This window comes from Marmota monax, unplaced genomic scaffold (assembly GCF_021218885.2).
Source record: "Marmota monax isolate L192 unplaced genomic scaffold, Marmota_monax_Labrador192_F-V1.1 WCK01_AAM20220418_F8-fsc00036, whole genome shotgun sequence".
NCBI classification, from domain to species: domain Eukaryota; kingdom Metazoa; phylum Chordata; class Mammalia; order Rodentia; family Sciuridae; genus Marmota; species Marmota monax.
The window spans coordinates 14,074,449-14,086,793 of NW_026694491.1; the positions used below are offsets into that span (position 1 = coordinate 14,074,449).

Sequence of the window (12,345 nt, forward strand, 5' to 3'; positions counted from 1 at the left end):
ACATTCCTTTGTCTCTGACCCTGCTCTGGCAAGGTTTAAGAATTAGGCAGACATGCTTGCTTTCCCTTGATTTCTTTTCTCTAAGGTCATTATACTTATACACCCCCACTCTTTTATACCAATATAATGATAATATATCAAGATTAGGGATAGAACCAGTAAAATGAACAGAAAGGGCAACCTTTATTTAACCTTCAAGGACTGAGCTAAAAGATTGATTCATCATGCCTCACGATGGATCTATCCATCCAAATGATTAGCAGGCTAGACCTTCTACAAAGCTGTACTGTGTGTGTTTCTGGTGTGACACCTAGTGATACTTTCTTCATGGATCTGTGTAAGGTTAGAAATTCAAGTCCCATTTTATTAGAAATATAAATGTGTTGATAAGTAACCTCATAATTTATTAATTTCTATTAAAAGGCATAATAGTTCTCCTGGTAATTCATTTAAAATTAGTTCATCTTTCTTACACATTCAAATTTCTTACACATTTTGATATTCTAGTTCTTTGATAGTCTAGTTGCACTGTATTTATTATTCTAGTCACATATAATCCTTTTTTTTTTTTTACTGCCACTATCCTTTATACTGGAATTCCACTCTTTTATATATTAACATCAATCTCTGTTTCTCAAGCTATATTTACATACTTTGGGTTGCTGTAATGTATATTAACTTAAAAATTAATTCTAGATCACATAATAAACACTAATGGAGGCCAAAATAAAACACATAAGACAGCACTTTAACATGAAATGATTCAGGCTTTGCAGCTTTTTCAGTTTTAGCAGATAGCTTCCACAGGTTCCCAGAGGTTGTCTACATTTCAGCCAATCAGAAAATGAAAAGAATATGAAGAAATGTCTGTTGGAGGTTTTTTGGGGGAAGTTATACAACTTGTGCATGTATTTTCTACTCATATTCCATTGACTAGTACTTTAAAAGAGGACCACAATAAACTTCAAGGGAAGCTGGGAAACCAACTTGGCCAATATGCCAGGAAGAAATAAAGAATGGAAATTTTAGTTAGCAGAAAGCAGCTTCCCGCTCATTCTTCATGAAATCTTCACTCTTTCTAAAACTAGGATATAAAATATCCACATTATGCTGTGTTCCAAGGATGTTTAGGCAGTCTAGAATTTATATCTTATGATAAGTAATTCAACAAACTAGATACTTATGCCCAGAAAGAGAAAAAGTGGTTGAATTCAGTGAGTTGACTATTATGATTTACAATAAAAGAAACTTGCCCTAAATTACAAAGAAAGGCTAAATTATGCTTCTTTTTATTACAGATACAAAAAAGCTCACCCAGTGATGTCTTTAAGTGATATTAGTTACTATTATAGGCATTTTCATAAGGTAATGGACTTCTCCTTATTGAGACGAATGAAGAAAAGTTGGCTACTCATTAATCATTAATGCTGAAAAATGCATTGCACACATCCAATAATGACAGGAATTTGGGCTTCATGACATCTACATTTTTTATGCAACAGAATAATATTTGAGATGGAAATTAGATTTTTTCTCACTTTTTCTCAAAGTTTCCTTCAATCAACTGCACTACCCCCATTTCTACCATTATCTGGCAGCAGTACCAGCTTTGTCTATGCACTGCTCTCAGGAGGAATATGTACAAAAAAATTAAGTAATCTAAAATACTGGATATATTCATTAGAGCCAAGGCAGAGGTGATTCTTTTGAAAACTATAGCCTTAAAAGAATGGATAGAAAATTTAGAGAAAAGATTCTCTCTTTTATTTTCTTAAATTTAAGGTTACTATTTCAGTTGTTTGTGTCAAATACCTAGAAGGCATCCCTGATTCCTCCTTATCTCTTATACACCATATGCCTATACATTAACTTTATCAGCTTCTCCTTCCAAAATGCATGTCAGATCTTCAAGATAAATCAGTACAGTCTAGAATGTGATAATCTTACTACTTCCACTGCAAAGATTTTGGTCTGTATTACCATTATTTCTTCTTGGGATACTGCAATAACCTCCCAACTCATTTTTCTGCTACTACTGCTGCCCTCCTATAATATATTTGCAACCTAAAGTGAGCTTGATCATGTCAGTCCATGATTAATCTTTTTAAAGTCCTTGAATATCTTTCTGAATCATAGAAATAAAGCCAAAGTCTTATACAATAATCTATGACTTATAAATCCTATTTGTTTTCCCTTTTATCATTTTCCAGTCACACAATCATTTTGCTATTCTGTAAACTCTGTGAGTATTCTATTAATTCAGGACTTTTGAACCTGATATTCCTTTGTCTGGAATATCCTTCCCCTAGATAGCCCATGGCTTAGTCTTTGTCTCTAGTGTCACATTTTATGGTCTTCCATATCCATTCTATCTAAAAGTATAAATTTCCCGTTGATATTCCTATCCTGCTTTACATTTCCCCTTGATTCTTATTATTAACATGTACATTCACTAGCAAGATTTTTATGTCAAAAATATTTGATAAATGTATGAATAAAGGGAAATGCTAAATTTTTGTTCAGTTAATTATCATTCAATTGAGGCACAGTACCATAGATATTTACAGATCTTATTTTATTTATTTATTTTTTTTTATTTTATTTTTTTTTTATTGTTGGTTGTTCAAAACATTACATAGTTCTTGATATATCATCTTTCACACTTTGCTTCAAGTGAGTTATGAACTCCCATTTTTAGCCCATATACAGATTGCAGAATCACATCAATTACACATCCATTGATTTACATATTGCCATACTTGTGACTGTCATGTTCTGCTACCTTTCCTATCCTCTACTATCCCCCCTCCCCTCCCCTCCCCACCCTTCTTCTCTCTCTACCCCCCCTATTGACCTTCATTTCTCCCCCTTGTATTATTTTTCCCTTTCCCCTCATTTCCTCTTGTATGTTCTTTTGTATAACCCTGAGGGTCTCCTTCCATTTCCATGCAATTTCCCTTTTCTCTCCCTTTCCCTCCCACCTCTCATCTCTGTTTAATGTTAATCTTCTTCTCATGCTCTTCGTCCCTACTCTGTTCTTAGTTACTCTCCTTATATCAAAGGAGACATTTGGCATTTGCTTTTTAGGGATTGGCTAGCTTCACTTAGCATAATCTGCTCTAGTGCCATCCATTTCCCTGCAAATTCTATGATTTTGTCATTTTTTAATGCAGAGTAATACTCCATTGTGTATAAATGCCACATTTTTTTAATCCATTCGTCTATTGAAGGGCATCTGGGTTGGTTCCAAAGTCTTGCTATTGTGAATTGAGCTGCTATGAACATCGATGTAGCAGTGTCCCTGTAGCATGCTCTTGTTAGGTCTTTAGGGACTAGACCAAGAAGGGGAATAGCTGGGTCAAATGGTGGCTCCATTCCCAGCTTTCCAAGAAATCTCCATACTGCTTTCCAAATTGGCTGCACCAATTTGCAGTCCCACCAGCAATGTACAAGTGTACCCTTTTCCCCACATCCTCGCCAGCACTTGTTGTTGTTTGACTTCATGATGGCTGCTAATCTTACTGGAGTGAGATGGTATCTTAGGGTGGTTTTGATTTGCATTTCTCTGACTGCTAGAGATGGTGAGCATTTTTTCATGTACTTGTTGATTGATTGTATGTCCTCCTCTGAGAAGTGTCTGTTCAGGTCCTTGGCCCATTTGTTGATTGGGTTGTTAGTTATCTTATTGTCTAATTTTTGGAGTTCTTTGTATACTCTGAATATTAGGGCTCTGTCTGAAGTGTGAGGAGTAAAGATTTGTTCCCAGGATGTAGGCTCTCTATTTACCTCTCTTATTGTTTCTTTAGCTGAGAAAAAACTTTTTAGTTTGAGTAAGTCCCATTTGTTGATTCTAGTTATTAACTTTTGTGCTATGGGTGTCCTATTGAGGAATTTGGAGCCCGACCCCACCGACTGTAGATCGTAGCCAACTTTTTCTTCTATCAGACGGCGTGTCTCTGATTTGATATCAAGCTCCTTGATCCATTTTGAATTAACTTTTGTGCATGGCGAGAGAAAGGGATTCAGTTTCATTTTGTTGCATATGGATTTCCAGTTTTCCCAGCACCATTTGTTGAAGATGCTATCCTTCCTCCATTGCATGCTTTTAGCCCCTTTATCAAATATAAGATAGTTGTAGTTTTGTGGATTGGTTTCTGTGTCCTCTATTCTGTACCATTGGTCCACCCGCCTGTTTTGGTACCAGTACCATGCTGTTTTTGTTACTATTGCTCTGTAGTATAGTTTGAAGTCTGGTATCGCTATACCGCCTGATTCACAATTCCTGCTTAGCATTGTTTTTGCTATTCTAGGTCTTTTGTTTTTCCATATGAATTTCATGATTGCTTTCTCTATTTCTACAAGAAATGCCATTGGGATTTTGATTGGCATTGCATTAAACCTATAGAGAACTTTTGGTAATATTGCCATTTTGATGATGTTAGTTCTGCCTATCCATGAACAGGGTATATTTTTCCATCTTCTAAGATCTTCTTCTATTTCTCTCTTTAGGGTTCTGTAGTTTTCATTGTATAAGTCTTTCACCTCTTTTGTTAGGTTGATTCCCAAGTATTTTATTTTTTTTGAAGATATTGTGAATGGAGTGGTTGTCCTCATTTCCATTTCAGAGGATTTGTCGCTGATATACAGGAATGCCTTTGATTTATGCGTGTTGATTTTATATCCTGCCACTTTGCTGAATTCATTTATTAGCTCTAATAGTTTCTTTGTAGAGCCTTTTGGGTCTGCTAGGTATAGAATCATATCATCTGCAAATAGTGATAATTTAAGTTCTTCTTTTCCTATTTTTATGCCTTTAATTTCTTTCGTCTGTCTAATTGCTGTGGCCAGTGTTTCGAGAACTATGTTGAACAGAAGTGGTGAGAGAGGGCATCCCTGTCTTGTTCCAGATTTTAGAGGGAATGCCTTCAATTTTTCTCCATTCAGAATGATGCTAGCCTGAGGCTTAGCATAGATTGCTTTTACAATATTGAGGTATGTTCCTGTTATCCCTAGTTTTTCTAGAGTTTTGAACATAAAGGGATGCTGTACTTTGTCGAATGCTTTTTCCGCATCTATCGAGATGATCATATGGTTCTTATTTTTAAGTCTATTGATGTGGTGAATAACATTTATTGATTTCCGTATATTGAACCAGCCTTGCATCCCAGGGATGAATCCTACTTGATCATGGTGCACAATTTTTTTGATATGTTTTTGTATCCGATTCGCCAGAATTTTATTGAGGATTTTTGCATCTAGGTTCATTAGAGATATTGGTCTGAAGTTTTCTTTCTTTGAAGTGTCTTTGTCTGGTTTAGGTATCAGGGTGATGTTGGCCTCGTAGAATGAATTTGGAAGTTCTCCCTCTTTTTCTATTTCCTGAAGTAGCTTGAAAAGTATTGGTATTAGTTCCTCTTTAAAGGTTTTGTAAAATTCTGCTGTATACCCATCCGGTCCTGGGCTTTTCTTCGTTGGTAGTCTTTTGATGGTTTCTTCTATTTCCTCAATTGATATTGGTCTGTTTAGGTTGTCTATATCCTCCTGACTCAATCTGGGCAGATCATATGACTTCAGAAATTTATCGATGCCTTCACTATCTTCTAATTTATTGGAGTATAAGGATTCAAAATAATTTTTGATTATCTTCTGTATTTCTGAAGTGTCTGTTGTGATATTGCCTTTTTCATCCCGTATGCTAGTAATTTGAGTTCTCTCTCTTCTTCTCTTCGCTAGCATCGCTAAGGGTCTGTCGATTTTGTTTATTTTTTCAAAGAACCAACTTTTAGTTTTGTCAATTTTTTCAATTGTTTCTTTTGTTTCGATTTCATTAATTTCAGCTCTGATTTTAATTATTTCTTGCCTTCTACTCCTTTTGCTGTTGTTTTGCTCTTCTTTTTCAAGAATTTTGAGATGAAGCATGAGATCATTTATTTGTTGGTTTTTTCTTTTTTTAAGGAATGAACTCCAAGCAATGAATTTTCCTCTTAGAACTGCTTTCAATGTGTCCCACAGATTCCGATATGTTGTGTCTGTGTTTTCATTAATCTCTAAGAATTTTTTAATTTCCTCCTTGATGTCTTCTAGAACCCATTGATCATTCAGTAACCTATTGTTCATTCTCCAAGTGATGTATGCTTTTTCCTTCCTTCTTTTATCGTTGATTTTCAGTTTCATTCCATTATGGTCAGATAAGATGCATGGTATTATCTCTACTCCTTTATATTGTCTAAGCGTTGCCCTGTGACATAATATATGATCTATTTTTGAGAAGGATCCATGTGCTGCTGAGAAAAAAGTGTAACTGCTTGATGTTGGGTGGTATATTCTATATATGTCAATTAAGTCTAGGTTATTAATAGTGTTATTGAGTTCTATAGTTTCCTTATTCAACTTTTGTTTGGAAGATCTGTCCAGTGGCGAGAGAGGTGTGTTGAAGTCTCCCATGATTATTGTATGGTGGTCTATTAGACTCTTGAACTTGAGAAGAGTTTGTTTGATGAACATAGCTGCGCCATTGTTTGGGGCATATATATTTATGATTGTTATGTCTTGTTGGTGTATGGTTCCCTTAAGCAGTATGTAGTGTCCCTCTTTATCCCTTTTGATTAACTTTGGCTTGAAATCTATTTTATTTGATATGAGTATGGACACTCCTGCTTTTTTCCGAAGTCCATATGAGTGATATGATTTTTCCCAACCTTTCACCTTCAGCCTATGTATGTCTTTTCCTATCAAATGCGTCTCCTGTAGGCAGCATATTGTTGGGTCTTGTTTTGAGATCCATTCTACTAGCCTGTGTCTCTTAATTGGTGAGTTTAAGCCATTAACATTTAGGGTTATTATTGAGATATGGGTTGTTGTTCCAGCCATATTTGTTTATTTATGTTACTAAACATGGTTTGTTTTCCTCTTTGATTATTCCCCCCCCTTTACTGTCCTACCTCCCACTGTTGGTTTTCATTGTTATTTTCCATTTCCTCTTCCTGTAATGTTTTGCTGAGGATGTTTTGAAGAGATGGTTTTCTAGCTGCATATTCTTTTAACTTTTGTTTGTCGTGGAAGGTTTTAATTTCATCTTCCATCCTGAAGCTTAATTTCGCTGGATACACAATTCTTGGTTGGAACCCATTTTCTTTCAGTGTTTGAAATATGTTATTCCAGGATCTTCTAGCTTTCAGAGTCTGTGTTGAAAGATCAGCTGTTATCCTGATTGGCTTGCCCCTAAATGTAATCTGCTTCCTTTCTCTTGTAGCTTTTAAAATTCTCTCCTTATTCTGTATGTTGGGCATCTTCATTATAATGTGTCTAGGTGTGGATCTCTTATAATTTTGCACATTCGGCGTCCTGTAGGCTTCTAGAATTTGGGATTCTGTCTCATTCTTCAAGTCTGGGAAGTTTTCTCATATTATTTCATTAAATAAATTGCTCATTCCTTTGGTATGGAGTTCTATACCTTCCTGTATCCCAATGACTCTTAAGTTTGGTCTCTTAATGTTATCCCATATTTCTTGGATGTTCTGCTCATGGTTTCTTAACAGTCTTGCTGAGCTGTCTATGTTCTTTTCAAGTTGAAATACTTTGTCTTCATTGTCTGATGTTCTATCTTCTAAGTGTTCTACTCTGCTGGTAGTACTCTCAATTGAGTTTTTAAGTTGGTTTATTGCTTCCTGCATTTCTAGGATTTCTGTTTGTTTGTTTTTTATAACCTCTATCTCCCTGTATAGTTGATCCTTTGCTTCCTGGATTTGTTTGTGTAATTCCTTGTCGAAGTGATCTTTCATTGTCTGATTTTGCTGTCTAATTTCTTCCTTGATACTCCAGATCATCTGAAGCATATATATCCTGAATTCTTTATCTGACATTCCATCTGCTGCAGCTGTTACCTCTTCTAAAGTTGAGCTGACCTGCATTGCTTGTAGTCCTTTCTTTCCTTGTCTTTTCATACTGCTTGCGTTTCTTTCTTCTTGGTGAAACTATTGTGTTTTTGAAATTTTTCCCCCCCCTATATATTTATGTTGCTCTTGAATAGTTGAAAATTCTCCCTTGCAGGTGTGGGCAGGGGCTCTGCTCTGCCCCTCCTCCAATTGGTGTGAGGTGTCTACCACGCCCGCGGACCCCTGGGCCTGATCCACTGTTCTGTCGCAGGTCTGCCTACCTTGCAGGTGGGGGCGAAGGCTCTGCCCTGCCCCTCCTACCACGCCCGGGGACCGCTAGGCCTGATCTGCAGGTTGGTCGCAGTTCTGCCCACCTTGTGGGCAAGGGTGTCAGTTCCGCTCCGCCCCCACTCCAATTGGGGTCACTTGACCACCACACAGGCGAGCCGCTGGGCCTGATCTGGGCGCGGGCTAAGGCTCTGCTCTGCCCCTACTCCAGTTGGGGTGAAGTGTGTACCACGCTGGCAGGCCACTGGGCCTGATCCACAGGTCTGTCTCAGGTCTGCTTACCTTGCCAGCGCGGGCGGTGGCTCTGCCCTGCCCCTCTTACCACGCCTGCAGACCGCTGGGCCTGATCTGCAGGTTGGTCGCAGGTCTTCCTACCTTGCGGGCGTGGGCGGCGGCCCCTCTCCTCGCCTCTGGCTCGACGACAAAGCGAGAGAGACTCGGGTATCTGTGACTCACCCTCCCTACCAGGGGACCAACTGTTTCCGTCGCCGCTGGCACCGATGAAGTTTTCTCCTCGGCCGCTCTCCGATGACATCAGATCTCTGCCATGCTGGCATCCCCTGTTCTATGGCTGAATCCCATTTTCTTCTCTTCCAATAGGCGGAGCTGTGCCCTCTGAGCTGAGCTTCTGCCCTCTATGTGCTGACAGAAATCCCTGTATGGTGGCTCCTGGGAGTCTCTCAATCCTGTTAGTCCAGAGCCCTTTCACTTATCCGGCCCCTCCCCCTGTTCCTCCTCCCAGCCAGCCAGCCAGGTCCTGTTCACCAGAGGCGGTTCCCCAAGGATCTGATTACACTTACAGCCCCACCGCGTGTCCTATATCCCGAATGATGAACACCCTCTCTGTCATTCAATTAAGCCCCAGTGCTGTGGTGGGGTGATCTGGGAACCAACAGTTTAATTTTTCAGGACCCCTTTGGTGGGCACGCCCCCAGAAACTGGCGGCTAAGATCTTGGGTGTCGCCGCTGGCGTTAAGGGGAGGTGGGGATCTGGAATCCCCTCTGCTTCCCTACAGACACGCCCCCGGTGGTTTCCTGGCTGCTTGTATCTGGAGGGGGTGGGAGTCACACACCTGCTAATGTGGATTCCACTGGGAAGGAATTCTGTTGGCGGAACTCCGGTGATGTCACCACTCTGCTATGGCAGGCCCCAGGCTCCTTGCCAGAGTGTCCGAAGGGAGGGGTGGGACTGGTCTGTCTTTGGTTGGTTTCAGCTCCCGGTTTGCTATTTCATGAAGGCTTGGCGAGAGACCTCTTCCTAGAGTCCCTACACCGCTCCTGCTGCGCTGCGCCTCGGAGGCTATCCGCCCTGACGCGGGCCGCGTGCAGGCAGCCGACAGTCGCCGAGTCGCGCGGGCAGCGGCTGGCGGGTCTGGACCTCTGCGCTGCGTGGCGGAGATTCACTCGTCTAGCGCAGACTGTCACCTCCAAAAATCCTTCCAATTCCCGGCCGGTCTCTCTTTAGTGGAATTTTGCTAGGAGTTTCTCAGCAGGCCATATCTAAGCGTATCCATGCGTCTCTCTGACCCCTTTGTTGAGGAGGTACTGAAAGCGCTGCCTCCCCTCTCGCCGCCATGTTGGATCCCCCTCCAGATCTTATTTTATATATTTATTTAGTTTATGTTTGCCTCTTCCATCAGAATGTAAATGCCTTTTTAGCAAAAATTTGTTTGTGATTTTATATTCTATGGCTAGAAAATTACCCATCAAATTGAAAAAAAAGAATGAATAAATTAAAAAGAATATAATCTAGTTAAAATTCAGTTCGACATCTGGTCTTGGTGACATTGACTAAATCTATGTCTCTTTCTAAATTTTTAAATAAAATGGGTATTTGAAGAACTTTAACAATTATTTTGATAGACTTCTAGAAATAACTACAAATTGGGTCAAATGAGACCTGCTTGGGCTAACCAAATCTTAACAATTTGATAAATGACACATTTGAGGAGATATTTTAAATATGACTGTGTGGTTCACCTTGACACAGCCATAAAAATGCTATTTTAGTTTTAAAGACTATTCCTTCAATCTAGATACTAGGCAGAACCACAGCCAATCTACAACTAACCGACAGCCTGTATGTCACATGTCATGTAACTGTAAATCACTTAGATTTGGGGCTTGTTTTTAAACAGAATAATCTAGTGAAAGATGACCAATAAATCTTTTATGACTAACCATGTTATCAAAAGATTAAAATTAACCTGAATAAGAACAGCAGCCCTCTCCCTCTGTTCTTGGATATTCATAGTATTTTTTCTTTTTTCTTTCTTCAAAATAGTCAGAATATTGATGAAGGAATTTGGCAGGGGTTCTACTGCAGCAGTATGCCTCCGCGTAGAGAAACTGATCTGTCTGCGCACAAGGTAACCACGCCAGTGTGCCTGGATTACTACCGCTGCCCTGCTACAAAGAGGAGAAAGAAAAGTTTTAATCTGCATGAATATACACTTGTACATAAGAGGTATTCATAACCTATATTTTAAACATGAACTGCATATAGTGCTCCTTAAAACAAAAATCCTTCTTTTGTCTAACTCTAGTTATAGAAGAAAAAAAATATGTAAACTTTCTAATTTAAAAGAGCAAATAAGCCAATATTAATGTGAGGGATATAGGTAAAAGGGGGTTTTGTTTATTTCTTTAAGAGAAATATAATAGAGATTTTGTATGATACTGAGGATTTTGATCTGGGTGGAGGGTGACAATGAGAAGAGATAAATAAATAGTTAAAATACCCTCTTAAAGCCCAAAAGTGAAGTCTAATGTTCTCCTAGCCCATGCCTACTTGCCAATTTCAGGCACAAAATTAGTCAGTGCTGTGGTTTTCATATCCCCCTAGTCTATGCAGCAATAATAGAAAAGTGTGATGAATATGTACACTGATAATAAATGAGTACATGCTGTGTTTATCACTTAACTCTTTCTAACTGGAATTTTTCCCTTTCCCACAAAGATTACTGCAGGAATATTAATGAGGCATAGAATATAGTCAAAGTGTTAACAATTCTGTCTTACTCTCTTTTCAAATTCCCGAATTTGGATTAAAGATGTAAGGTGGAGAAAGGATTCTATTTTCCAATGCTCTCTTGAAACAGTTTTCAATAGTTTTGTAATTTATCAAACCCAATGAAATTTTGTCCTTCCCTCATACAATCTGGTTTAAGACAAAGTCTACTTAAGCAATTCTTCTATCATACATGACTACAGTTTATTTGTGGGACTTTAGAAAAGTAATGATACAATTATTTGCTAATGCTAGTTTGATTTATTATTGGATTACTATCATCATCATAATCATCATCTTTTCTTAGCAAATATCATAAAGTAAGAAATATCCTTAGCATAAGAGTATTCATAAATCAGGCTTAGGAAACTTTGACATAGCCTACAGTACATCTTTCTGAATTACTAAATGGCAAATTTTAGTAGGTGAGTATACATTTTCTTTTCCTTTATTCTTGAAGTCTGATTTATCTCTGTTTTCACTTATTCATCCCTACATACTATTATCCTTTAGCTACTTTATTTATCATTCAGAAGTTCCAAGTATTTTTATATAAAATTTCAATAGGCAATGTCTGCAGTGTTTGAAGCAAAAGCAATCAATTAAATAAATCAGTAAAGTATAAATCAGGAAACAGTAAAGCCATTTTTAAATAAAATATTATTTCTATAATAGGAAATAAACATCAGTTTTAGAATATTAAACTATTTAAAACTCCCAGAAAGGCAATCACTGCATACACTGATAACTTCTCAAAGTAGGAAGACTGGGGAAAGCAAAAATAGCTACTGTGATATTCTGACTCCTTCCCTGTTCAGCTCAGCACCAATCACTGTCAGAAAAGCTGAGTCTGACATTTTTTCCCTCTCATTGGCTAGACACGAAGGAAAACAAAAAAACAAAAAAGAGATCAAGAAGTTGATAGGCCAAAGTGAAAATCAACCTTTGCTGGTTCAATAAGCAATAAAAGCCAGCCATTAGCCTTCAAATATAAAAGTGTTTAATAATTGCAAGGAATTTTATGTGATTAATCATGAAGATTAGTTCTGTACCTTACAAAACTGTTATGCCAAGAAAATTACAGTATACAAATATCTGCACACATGCTTATTAAATGTTTTACTACAGTGGGAAAATACTTAGCAAATACAAAGGTATAGTTTTTAAATAAAT

At 38.1% G+C, this 12,345-nt stretch overlaps 1 protein-coding gene across 4 annotated transcripts in view; it reads right to left on the minus strand.

The window, feature by feature from the left end:
- The window catches only part of Lrriq1 (leucine rich repeats and IQ motif containing 1), a 199,146-nt gene that overhangs the window by 99,893 nt on the left and 86,908 nt on the right, over positions 1-12,345 (minus strand). For all 4 annotated transcript variants that reach the window (XM_046419370.1, XM_058571322.1, XM_046419372.1 and 1 more), the window contains exon 17: positions 10,370-10,571. In XM_046419370.1, the coding sequence (XP_046275326.1) occupies positions 10,370-10,571 (202 nt within the window). The remainder of the gene's footprint in view (positions 1-10,369; positions 10,572-12,345) is intronic.